Source organism: Gymnoscopelus braueri, assembly GCF_963280865.1.
Source record: "Gymnoscopelus braueri genome assembly, chromosome: 2".
Taxonomy (NCBI): domain Eukaryota; kingdom Metazoa; phylum Chordata; class Actinopteri; order Myctophiformes; family Myctophidae; genus Gymnoscopelus; species Gymnoscopelus braueri.
Window position 1 is genome coordinate 57,413,576 of NC_137604.1, and position 12,500 is coordinate 57,426,075.

At 40.8% G+C, this 12,500-nt stretch overlaps 2 protein-coding genes across 3 annotated transcripts in view; one reads left to right on the forward strand and one right to left on the reverse strand.

Moving 5' to 3' along the window:
- Positions 1–3,810, reverse strand: part of LOC308097810 (actin-related protein 2/3 complex subunit 1A) — a 19,629-nt gene extending 15,819 nt beyond the window's left edge. The window contains exons 1-2 of one of the 2 annotated variants that reach the window (XM_080445884.1): positions 3,415–3,810; positions 2,576–2,667 (exon numbers count right to left, since the gene is read on the reverse strand). In XM_080445884.1, the coding sequence (XP_080302010.1) occupies positions 2,576–2,639 (64 nt within the window). In that variant the 5' untranslated portion in view covers positions 2,640–2,667; positions 3,415–3,810. Of the gene's footprint in view, positions 1–2,575; positions 2,668–3,408 lie in introns of both variants that reach the window. The other variant, XM_080445885.1, reaches the window with a different exon arrangement.
- A 2,117-nt stretch (positions 3,811–5,927) lies between these two features.
- LOC308096509 (uncharacterized protein) overlaps positions 5,928–12,500 on the forward strand; it is a gene marked incomplete at both ends in the record, with an annotated part of 6,693 nt that continues 120 nt past the window's right edge. The window contains 4 exons of the mRNA XM_080443929.1: positions 5,928–5,970; positions 6,749–6,754; positions 7,675–7,781; positions 11,688–12,500. The exon at positions 11,688–12,500 is cut by the window's right edge and continues 120 nt beyond it. Of these exons, the coding sequence (XP_080300055.1) occupies positions 5,928–5,970; positions 6,749–6,754; positions 7,675–7,781; positions 11,688–12,500 (969 nt within the window). The remainder of the gene's footprint in view (positions 5,971–6,748; positions 6,755–7,674; positions 7,782–11,687) is intronic.

The following is a 12,500-nucleotide window of genomic DNA, read 5'->3' on the forward strand; positions in this document are numbered from 1 at the left end:
GAAATGACTCAGGACATATAAATTATCCTAAATATTTTATGGATAAGGATATTAATAACTATAATATGGAGGATGTTGTCTAATAGATTTAATAATTTCTTTGTAAATGTGGGACCAAACTTGGCTGAAAATATATCTGATCCTGGGATATCTGAGGAATACACTGATAATATTATAGAAAGGAACTCCTGTTCAATGTTTATTACAGCAGTAGAGGAGAGGGAAATTGTTGAAATTGTCGATAAATGTACTAATAAAATGTCCACTGACTGTAATGATATAGATATGAAATTAGTCAAAAATATAATTGGTGGGATTTCGAAACCACTTACATATATCTGCAACTTATCATTTCAAACCGGTAAATTTCCAAGCAGCATGAAAATAGCCAAAGTCATACCATTGTTTAAATCTGGGGACAGACACAACTTCACAAATTATAGACCTGTTTCCTTACTGCCACAATTCTCAAACATTTTAGAAAAACTTTTCAATAACAGATTAGATAATTTCATCGAAAAACACAGTCTACTCAGCGATAGCCAATATGGATTTAGAGCAAACAGATCAACAACAATGGCATTAATGGAGTCAGTTGAAGAAATCACTAACTCTATTGATGAATTCAAGTATGTAGCTGGGATATTTATAGATTTAAAAAAAGCATTTGATACTATTAATCATGACATATTAATTAATAAAATGGAAAGATATGGGATTAGGGGAATAGTATTAAAATGGGTGAGAAGCTACTTGAGTGATAGGAAACAATTTGTGAAGTTGGGTGAGTCTGTGTCAACATGCTTGAACATTGCTTGTGGAGTCCCCCAGGGGTCAGTATTGGGTCCGAAACTGTTCATATTATATATAAATGATATGTGTGATGTATCTAAAATACTTCAAATGGTAGTATTTGCAGATGACACAAATATTTTTTGTTCTGGAACTAATTTACAGGAGCTTTTGGACCTGGTCACTTCTGAATTGTGCAAGTTAAAAAGGTGGTTTGATAGAAATAAATTGTCTTTAAATTTAGCTAAAACTAAATTCATGATATTTAGTAATTATAAAATAGATAATCAAGTAAATATACAAGTAGATGGGGTCGATATTGAAAGAGTTTTTGAAAACAAATTTCTTGGGGTGATAATAGATGATAGAATGAACTGGAAATCTCATATTAAATATATAAATACTAAACTATCAAGAAGCATTGCAGTTCTGAGCAAAGCAAAGCATTTTTTGGACTATAAATCACTCCGCATGCTTTACTGTTCCCTGGTGTTACCATATTTAAATTACTGTTCAGAGGTTTGGGGAAATACATATAAATCTTCACTTAATAAGTTAGTTATACTTCAAAAAAGAGCTATAAGAACAATACATAAAGCTGAATATCGAGATCATACTAATATATTATTCTTAAATTCAAATCTCTTAAAATTTAGGGATATTATAGAACATAAAACTGCCCTTATAATGTACAAAGCTAGGAATAATCAGCTCCCTGGTAACATCCAGGTGATGTTCTCTGATAGAGAGGGGGGCTATAATTTAAGGGGGGAGTTAAATTTCAAAACTCAAGGTGCTCGGACGACATTAAAATCGTTCTGTATTTCTATATGTGGTGTTAAGCTATGGAACAGTATGAATGTGGAACTCAAGCAATGTTCAAATGTGTTCCGGTTTAAAAAAAGATATAAAGAATGTATTATTATGAGGTATTGGGAGGAAGAATACAGTAATAATCTATAGGTTACTAAGACAATTGTATTGATGATGATATATGCAGATAATAATTATAGAATGTGTAAATACTTGTTTTTATGTATATATGTGTATATATGTATATGGATATGTCTATATATATGTGTATATATATTTATATTGATTACTTATTTAATTTGTAATATTTGGTTTAGTTAATATTTGGTTTAGTTAAGGGTATACCATGTGGGTATATGATATATATAAGAATGTGATGACGCTGAAGGAAGCGGAAAGAAGGGGTAGGATCAAATAAGTTTTATACTTCAACCTACTCCTTTTTGAACATGTAAATTTATAGTTTTTGTTGTTGCCTGAGAGGCTGTATTGCAATTTATTGCATTTATTTTATTTTTTGTTTTTAACATGTTCAAAATAAAGATTCATTCATTCATACTCAATTCATCAAAAATCGCTGCATGATTGTGCGAGTTTGTAACTAAAGAGTGTACAAATTAAACCAAACAGACCCGTTTCATATGTGCAGCTTTGCCGAGCCATGAGGCCCATAGGGCAGGAGCCTATCTCCTGTTACTGTAGCACACAGAAGTACAAACCCCCTGGACATGATACTAGTATGTCGCAGGGACTTATCCCCCAATCCAACCCTTAATGCAGACTACAGAGTGCCAAGCAGGGCGGCATTGGGTCCCATTTTTAATTGTCTTTGGTATGACACGACAGGGGGGAATCGAACCCCCTGAACCTTCCAGTCTCAGGGCGAACAGACACTGAGGATTTTACTGTATGTACAGTAAAAAATACCATTGGTAAAACACCACCAAGCCAGAAGAAAAGGTTGTCTTACGTGTCCTGTCGTGGTTCCATGCGTGGCAGGTGATGGGCTCCAACAGAAACTGGTGTAGAGACATGTCGCCTGGGTGTGGCCTTTCGGTGACACTGTTAATGACAATGACATAAACATGAACTCTGGTGTGTGTGTGTGGCTTTCACATCATCAATACATCCTCTATAACACAACCATTAACCTCAGGCCATCTTATCGTCAAGCCATTTGTCTTTTTAGTGTTAACAGGAATACTTTACAACTGTAACTTTTATCTTCAATAGTTTTAGTTTTGGTTAGCAAGCTTTTAGCTTAATGGTGACACAGCCATCTCAAAATAGAGAACACAAATACTGGGATCTGCTGCTGTTTACAAGTTCAAGTTCAAAACCAACTTAACTGGCCAAACCGATACTAGCTAACTTACAGTGTTTTTATACATGAGCTAGTGTTAACATTAGACATAGCATTGACTTACAGTAGTAATTACATGTAGTAATATAGTAATAGATTGCTAAGCTAACATGTATGAAAACGCTTCATTTAGAAATGGATGCATAATGCAAATGTTATCATTATTTCATAAATATATATATATATAATTTTAGCAACTGACGTGTTATTTTCCCCACACAACATATGGAATTTCAGACTAATAATTTAAAGCCACCATCATTACTTTCATTCACACATGGGGGGAAAACACGTCGTTTTTCAACGAGAAACAATACCTTTAAATTAAACAAACCGACTTTGTTATTATTATTCCTCGCAGAGATTCCTTCAAATCCAACAGATGCTAACCCATAACGGCCGTTCGCATTCCGCCACTAGCACCGCATGCTAATGCTAACTCTTACCTTTAAACTCTAGTGTAGTGTCTTCCCCTCGGTTAGCCTAGCAGCGTTAGCTACTTAGCTTAGCAGCGTTAGCTTAGCACCGTTAGCAGCACTGAACTGAACTGGGACTTGGTGGTTGGTAATGGTTGGGACGTGAATTCGCGGACTCTGGTCAGTCGACACGAATTCTGTCCGGGGACCAGCGGCGAGGGGGTCCGTCAAGATGTCCAGCAGGAGACGGCCTCCGCCGGGGGCATTGGGTTTAAGGGTGGGTTCGTTGGTTAAAAAGAAAGAATTTCTTCCCCGTCGGTTGGAATGATGATAAGCCTCTCCTCCTACTGCCGACACACACACAGTTAGCTTATTAGCATATTAGCATCAGGGCTAGCCCTTACATTCAATTGAATAACCTTCTACGTCGGTCTTTTTCTTCTTTGGGGGGTTTAGCTGCAGAGAGCAGAAGGCAGTGCAGTGTGGTGGCTCGTTGCTGTCATCCACTGTTCGTTTGGGAGAATTACACCAGGGGTTCTCAAACTTTATATATTTATATTGTATTTGTATTTCTCTGACCCCCATAACTCTGACGATGAACCAAATGGTTCCATTTGTACAATCTCAGAGTTACAGACATGTGAAGGTGCTCCTGACATTTGGAGCACAGTTAAGTATTTGAGAACCACTGAATTACACAAATGACTGTCACTGAGGAAACAAAACAAAACAAAAAACAACCTAATTGTCATGTGGACCAATGGTTCTCAAACTTTTTCATATCAAGGAGGACCCCCAAAATGAATGTCTTGTATTTGGCCATGGACCAGCATCACAAAATATTTTTGTGCCAGTGACGACCATACAAGATGTGTGTTGTTAAAGTGTTTGATCTATTTGTCATTTCATTGTTTTTATTATTATTATTTATTATTATTATTTAATTTTACTTTCTTGACTTTTATGCAATGTAGCACTTTGATATTTGTGTCAAATATAAAGTGTGTTACAAATAAAATGTATTAAATATGTATTGTTTTTTGTTTTGTTTTTTTAATAGCCGGTGTACTGTGTGCGTTTAAAGTAGTTAAACGGATTTCATGATCTATTAACTACTTTTATTGGAGGACCCCTGGAGCCCCCTCGAGGCCGTCTGGCGGTTCCCCGGACCCTACTTTGAAAACCACTGGTATAAATGTCACAGTACGATTGGAGAACCAGGACGATTGAAGACAGAGCGCTCGTTTTTAGGCACGGGGCTTCGGGGCGAGGCGGGGCTTTGATGCGACGCAGACCTGTCTGTTGTTGTTCCCCCGACCCCCCCACATAGCAACCAGGAAGCTACGCTAGGGGAACGCCAGAACGTACACGGACCGGAACGCTGAACATGCGTTCACACCTATACCTCTATGGTTCACACGCACGTGTCACGTGATAATAGTTATTGTCCATGACGTAGGCGCGCCGACTCAGCAGAGCTTGATGCCGAGGAGGCGCGCCCTCGCGCCTCCAGGCGCGAGTGCCCGCGCTGACCGGCCGATGCTCTGATGAGTCGAATCAGCGCCGTCCGAGTTGTGAACCGATAGGGACAGAATAGTTCTTTTCATGGATCACTGTGTGTGTGTGTGTGTGTGTGTGTGTGTGCGTGCGTGCGTGCGTGCGTGCGTGCGTGCGTGCGTGCGTGCGTGCGTGTGTGGTTGCGGCCATATATGTGTGTGCACTTTATTTGGAAAGCCTGGCTTGTGGCTCCCTCTAGTGCTTTTTCTACAGAATTGCTGGTTGAGTGGTAAAAACAAGCGTGCTTTCTTCAATCGTCCTGGTTCTCCAATCGTACTGTAAGATAAACACTCACCGAATATATGGGAGGACTTGAACCTTCTTCTAGCTGCATCCACAATCACTCTAATCTTGTGATTCAGCCTACTCTCATGCTCTGTCACACATGGCAAGAAATGGCCAAAACCTGACATTTTGTCCATTCTTCACATGCCACCCATTTCCTTCTCTGTGTCAGTTCTTGTCTGCTCTACATTAAACTTACCTCCACAAGCATCATCACATGCAACTTTAAAAATACAGATGCGGCAACATTGCTGACAGTACTTAGAACCTCTTCAACAGTGTGGAAAAAGATAAGCCTACATAAAAGCAATAATAAGAAAAAAACAAATATTCAGAATATAGCATAAAACTTCCAAATGGACCGTACAGGTGTGTATCTCTGAGAGTGTACAAATGGAACAGGTCCATTTGGTTCCATTTGTACACTCAGAGTTATGGGTGTCCTTGAAATTAAAAAGTTTGAGAACCACTGATTATCCATATAGCATTAAAAAAAAGTGAGGCAGCAGTGAGGCTCCGCCTGCTAATTTCCTCAGGTAATAGGTATTTTAGCCAATCAGAAGAGACTCCAATCAGCACCTCTCCATCACACCTGGTAGGTCTACAAAATGAGCTGTTGCTTCCAGACATTAAAGTACATTCACACACCCATCCCAACTTTTAAAGACATACAACCAAGAAACATGGACTCAGTAACAAAAATGAATAATCAACTTCCATCCCCTCCACCCTACTTCACACCGGGTAAGTATTTATTTCTCCCATTCCCAAATTTAGGCTACTTGTCGAGCGTTTCTTCTGTTTGACAGATGCAAAATGCCTTGAGAGACATCACAGCAAAAATTCCATTAACCACTTGCACAGTGAAACTAGTCGATCTACTCATTGTGAGCTTATAGGTCTGTTATTTTATCTGTTTACATGTTCTTACTTTTGTCTATAATTAGTCAGGGGATATTAAAAAGATCTTGGAATAAATTCCTTACCAAAAAAAATCTTCACCAATGTGTTTGTAAAGGTGTCTAGTAACACATCTCACAAAGACTGAAATGCAGTTTCCCTAGGATAATTTGACAGCTGCTGAAAGTTGGGGTACCCACCATTTCCCTGCATTTCCATGCAGGGGAAAAAAAATCAAAATTTAATTCTGTTTTAAGTAGCATGTGAGGGGTCAAACTGGGGTGTTTTTATGATTCTGAATCCATTGCAAGCATTTGTTTTGCACCAAAACCACTCCTTGGGCTAAAAACGGCCATAGCCATCCTTTTCCAGGTATACTTTTTGTGTAAAAAGCCCATTGAGATTGGGAATGGAAATGGAAATAATAAGAATTATCCTAGGGAAACTGCATTTCAGTCTTTGAGCTGTGTTACTAGACACCTTTACAAACACATGGGTGAAGATTTTTTTTGGTAAGGGATTTATTCCAAGATTGGAAAATGTTCTGCTAATATCCCCTGACTAAATAGGAAGGCTGGGTTTAAAGTTAACATGTTCATGGTGTTGTGTGTACCTTTTCCAGATGAGGGTCAGTCAGAGAGAGGAGTGAGGAGCTACCACGTTCACCTACCCTTTAACCAGATACCCCCCCCACCTGCCTTCAATTTATCTCCTGGTGGTGGCAGTTGCACAGAGACGACACTACAGTCATCTTTGCAAGGTTCTAGTCATCTTCACATAACAGTGGTTCTCAAAGTGGGGTCTGGGGACCCACAGGGGTCCTCGAGGAGGTTCCAGCGGGTTCCCAGCTATTATTTGTTGAGCATCATAATCAGTTCATATCTTATATATATGACAATCCGATCTACAAGCTCATGATGCGTTGTGATCTTGTAGATTGGCTATTTTCTTTTTCTGAAAACATAGACGTTTTTTCGGGAAAAAAAACTTTTGTGCAAATCTTCTTTGATGGGGGTCCCCTGACACAGAACATTTTCACATGGGGGTCTGCTTCTAAATACATCAGAAGGAGCATATCAACGTGGGTCCTTACATGAGAATATTTGAGAACCACTGACTGTACAGAAGGATTGCACTGAACAGATGTTCAAAAGTTTGTGCAGCATATTCATATGCAACATCTCTGCTCATTATTGTAATAGAATTCCCTCCAGCATCCCTATGTAATTGGTTTGCAGTGATCATATTGCAAAGATGGTTACTGCTATCTGTTCCATTTCAGCAACTGCAGTACATGCTGAAAAGGGAAACATGTATTTAGATTGTCAAATTATAAAACATTTACATATATTTATGGGTAATGATATAAATGTATAAATTGAAGGAGTTTATTGTATTCTATAAATAGACAGTAAAATCTAGTGTTAGATTTAACATTTAACTGTGTACAAATGGAACCAAATGATTGGTTTCATTTGTACACACTTTGCAGTTAAATCAACACAGGATTTTACTGTGTAGGTTATATTTGTGTATTCTCTATTTCAGCCAACTCCCTTCCAACATCTGCCAGGTTTGTCAGCTATGAGGGGAAGTTGCTGCGTGAGTCTGGTCTGACGGCATGCCCCTCCTGTCAAACCCAGGTCAACACTCAGGTCACGTACTGCGTTGGAAGACACGCATGGCTTATGTGTTTCATGTTTATATTGTGTGGGTGAGGAAAACGCATGTGTGTGTGCCCACACACACACACACACACACACACACACACGTTTGCATTACTGTCATGGGGACATAAAGATTTTGGGATAGTTATTTGATATAAATGCCACTTTTGGAGCCTGAAGTCTGGATTATACTCGGTTGTGTCCCAGTGTCACACACTGTAAATAGCCAGTCTACAAGCTCACAACAATGCATCGCAATTCGCAGCACGCTTATAGATCTGCTACTGTATTTTCAGTGCACGACACTGGCACACAACTTGGAACCTGGACAGACAACCAACCAGACAACCTCTAAATGCCTAACCATAACCTGGATATTTTCTCAAAAATATACCTCCTGACACAGCTATTCCTCACATTTAGTCTTCATTTAGTTAGTTTTCATAGGTCACATGATGCATACATTCACAAGATTGGCCAACTTCTTTTGTGTGTTTTCTCACTCTGTAGGATGGTGTTTGGTTGCTGTTTGATCCCGTTCTTCGTCGACCATTTTAAGGATGTCTACCACACTTGCCCTCGCTGTAATCGAGTCCTTCACATACACAGGACGACCTGCTGCTCATGACTGCTAGACACACGCACGCATGCCGAAAGAAAGGCTGCACTGCCATTAGCTTCATGTTTGGGTTGGTTAGTTCTGGATATCGGGTTGGACCTGGTACCTGTAGTGTGAACTAAATTGATAACGGAGGTAGCTACACGCATGATGGAAGGAAATTGTGTTCAGCCATGTAACATTTTATGTATGTTTTGCCATGTCTAAAAATGTCAAATAAATGTTTTTGGTACATTGTTCATTCTTCAAGTGGGTTTTCTTAATCCATTTTAATCCATGACAGTATCCACAGTTATACACCTGTTGAGAAAAATTACAAAAAAGCTAAATGACTTGATATGGTAAAACATTCTCGCCAAACTTGTGGTTACAAAATGACATTTTTAGCTGATCTGACAGAAGGTAAATAAGGAAACAAGCCCTTAGGGCTTTTTGTGTTATCCTTTTAGCATCATTGTATGATCGTACCACTGACTGTACTATTTTTGCAAACTGTTAAAGTATTCAATCAATATCTCAGCTGATTGGTTGAAGGTCCAAAAAAAGGGGCTAAGTGGTGAAATGGTTGTCTGGGGGGGGTCAATAAGGTACTCTCTGTGACCTTATCCACTCAGAATCTAAAATCTTAAAATTGTTACATAATTGTGAAGTCTGCCAGTGGGCATAGAGGTCATGAAGATGTTATGGAGTAACAGGCCTCCCAAAAATAATGATCAAAGGAAACACTCTTGAACAAATTCCCCATACAGCCCTCTTTGATGTTCAACCTGAGGATAACCTCATACCAGTCAAAATCTATTGCTTACATGCACTGCTCTTTTTGGAAAATAACTATTCTCCCCCCAACCAGTTCATCACTTAAAACCGGGGTCCTTGACAGGGGGTCCGGGACACCTATGGGGTCCTCAGAGTTACTACAGGGGAGGCCACCAAATTTTTGTGTGATGGGATCTATTTTTTTACATTAACCACTTGAACCCTAGCATCCCTATATTCTGAGGAGAACTTTAGCCGAATCTACAAGCTCAGAACGCCTCGCACTGCGAGGCGTTGTGAGCTGGTAGATCGCCTATTTTTGGCAAAGAGGTTTGGTGTAGAGGGAAAAAAGAGCAGACTAAGTACAGAGTGAACGGTCAAGTTGACCAAGTATTGACGGTTTAACTTTCAGTGGTTAAATGTCTGAAAATACACATTAACATGAATCCAAGACCCCTGACATAAAACCTACAGTATATACAGTACTTCCTTGACTGGGGGTCCCCCAACGGTCTGTACTTGGCTGTATAGTATACCCTTCTTTTTTATCTCCACACCAAATCTCTTTACTGAAAATAGCTGATCTACAAGCTCATAACAGCGCATCACATCTTGTAGATCTGTTATTTTTGACACCGTGTATGTATCGGATTGGAACGTTTTGGAATCCACTCAATCCAGTATCTCAAACATATTAGAATATTGCATAAAACCAAATAAGGATTTATAATACAGAAATGTTGACCATCTGAAATGTACTAAATTCGGTTAACACTCAAGGTCTGGGCTACTTTCGAACAAATTACTGCATCAATGCGGCGATCAGCCTGTGGCACTGTTGAGGTGTTATGGAAGCCCAGGTTTGCTTTGATCGCGTCCTTCAGCTCATCTGCATTGTTGGGTCTGGCGTCTCTCATCTTCCTCTTGACAATAAAAAAAATAGATTCTCAATGGGGTTCAGGTCAGGAGAGTTAACTGGCCAATTAAGCACAGTAATACTGTACCATGGCCAGTAAAACATTTACAAGTAGTTTTACCACTGTGGAGAGGTGCCAAGTCCTGCTGGAAAAGAAACCCTGCATCTCCATAAAGCTTGTCAGCAGACAGCAGTACTCTAAAAACTCCTCTCATTAACTCTGGACCTGATAATACACAGTGGACCAACACCAGATGGAACCCCAAAACTTTACTGACTGTGGAAACTTCAAACTCTTGGATTCTGTGCCTCTCTCCACTCAAGACTCCGGGACTTTGATTTCCAAATGAAATGGAAAATGTGCTTTCATCATGACTAGACTAGAGGCACTGCAGTAATTTGTGAAAAAGGAGCCCAGACCAACTATTTAGTGCATAAATGAACATATTTTTCAGAAGGTTGATGTTTCTTTATTATAAATACTTACATAATATTCTAATATTTGGAAAGGAAAAACTAATATGTCATTTATTCTTAATTTTCATGAGCTTTACATACAATAAATCTAGTGTATATGTATAGTATAGCCTCACAATCTGTGGTTATGTAGATGCTACTTTAGTTTCACTTAAATGTTGTTCTATTTTGCAAAATCGTATTTACTCTCAGAGTGGCTATTTTGGTATATTATGAGGAGAGGAGCTCCAGTCTGGTCCAGCAGGGGTCAGTGAAAACAATATCCTGATAGTCGGTTATCGTTATCGGCATTAAAGTCAAAACAGCTTCTCTAAACTTACCTAAAACGAAATTGTCCAGAACTCTCCCCTATGTCTAACCCTAAACACACACAGTAAAACCCCATAGTCTTATGATTAACCCTTTCTCCACCTGGCACAACCACGTATATGCTTCTTCAACAACAACAAAAAGGTAGCTGATCTACAACGCTTTGCAATGGGAAGCATTGAGAGCTTGTAGATCAACTAGTTGCACTATTTTTGTTTAAATTACTTTTTTAACTGGCCTATAGCAGGTGTGGTATGCTACATATTTTACATGTGTCCTGAATGATGTACCAGCACTGATGAAGTAGATGAAGATCGCAAAATCTAAATCTAAATATACAGCACGTGTGGATCGCGTGTGCACGTGTACCTATCTATATCCAGGGGTGTGCATGCATGGTAACGTGCTCTCGGGGTTGACTTCAGGGGATTTAGTGTTTTAAGTCTTTGAGCTTTTAATTGAGTAAAGGCAATCCACGTGAGAGAATCTCTCTCTCTCCCCCCTCTCTCTCTCTCTCTCTTTATCTCTGTCTTCTCTCTCTCTCTCTCTCTCTCTCTCTCACACACACACACACACACACACACACACACACACACACACACACACACACACACACACACACACACACACACACACACACGTGAAGGTATAAGAAGTGGAACAGGACCGCCACAATAGCCACACAGTTCTATAAGGTGACAGGTGCACTAGGGGTGTCTGCCGGACAACAAGCCACACAGCCTGCTGACCCTGTATGCATCGTTTTATCCTCAGCGTCACAGCTTGCTCCTTGATTCCGTCTGCTTTTCTCCTCCAGCGTTTCAACCGCAAAACAGAGTTCATTTCCTACCTGTTGCTATGTATTGCTAAGATGCCCTTCATTCCTCCTGTGTCGATCGCACACTCATCGCCTTCTACCCCCGTGTCTGGAGGACTGACTGGGAACGTGAGACCCACGATGAACTACAACAACCCATCGGCGACCAGGACCAAGGCCCCGGTGGAAGACAATAAGGGCAGCTCGATGACGGAGAGGCTGGCATCGAACCTGAGGCACCTGGGGAAGAAGAGCCAGCCCAGGAGTCGCCTGCCGACCAGCAAGGCAACGTCGGGGTCGGGATTGAACGCCAAGTGCAAGGGCCAGTGGCTGTCCTCCTCGTCAAAGAGGCTCTCAGGAACCTTGCCTGCCTCCTGCACTGGCGGGTCAATTTCTAAGACGCCGCAGTGCAGCCACGGCAGCCGCGGCAGCCTGGACTCTGGCCTCGTCAAGGGCGAACCCCAGGTGAGGGTCACAACAACTACGTATCTGGAGGAGGACGAGGCCCGCTTTACACTGACTCTCACACCAGAGGCTGTTCTGCTGCTGCAGCGGCGAAGCAAAGAGAGACAGCAACGCTTGGAGGCCTGGAACACCGAAGTAACCAGTAGCACCACAGATGGCCGGCGCAGGCGGCATCAACCAGCGTCGAGACACGGCACACTGAGCAGCAGAGCTGCCGTTAAAAACAGCCACCACAACAACAGTGACATCCTCGTACCGGGAGATGTCAGCTCGCTGGTGAAGATCTCGCTCCTCAACGAGTGGCACAAGTACGACGACGTGGAGTACGAGGAAGAGGAGGAAGACTGT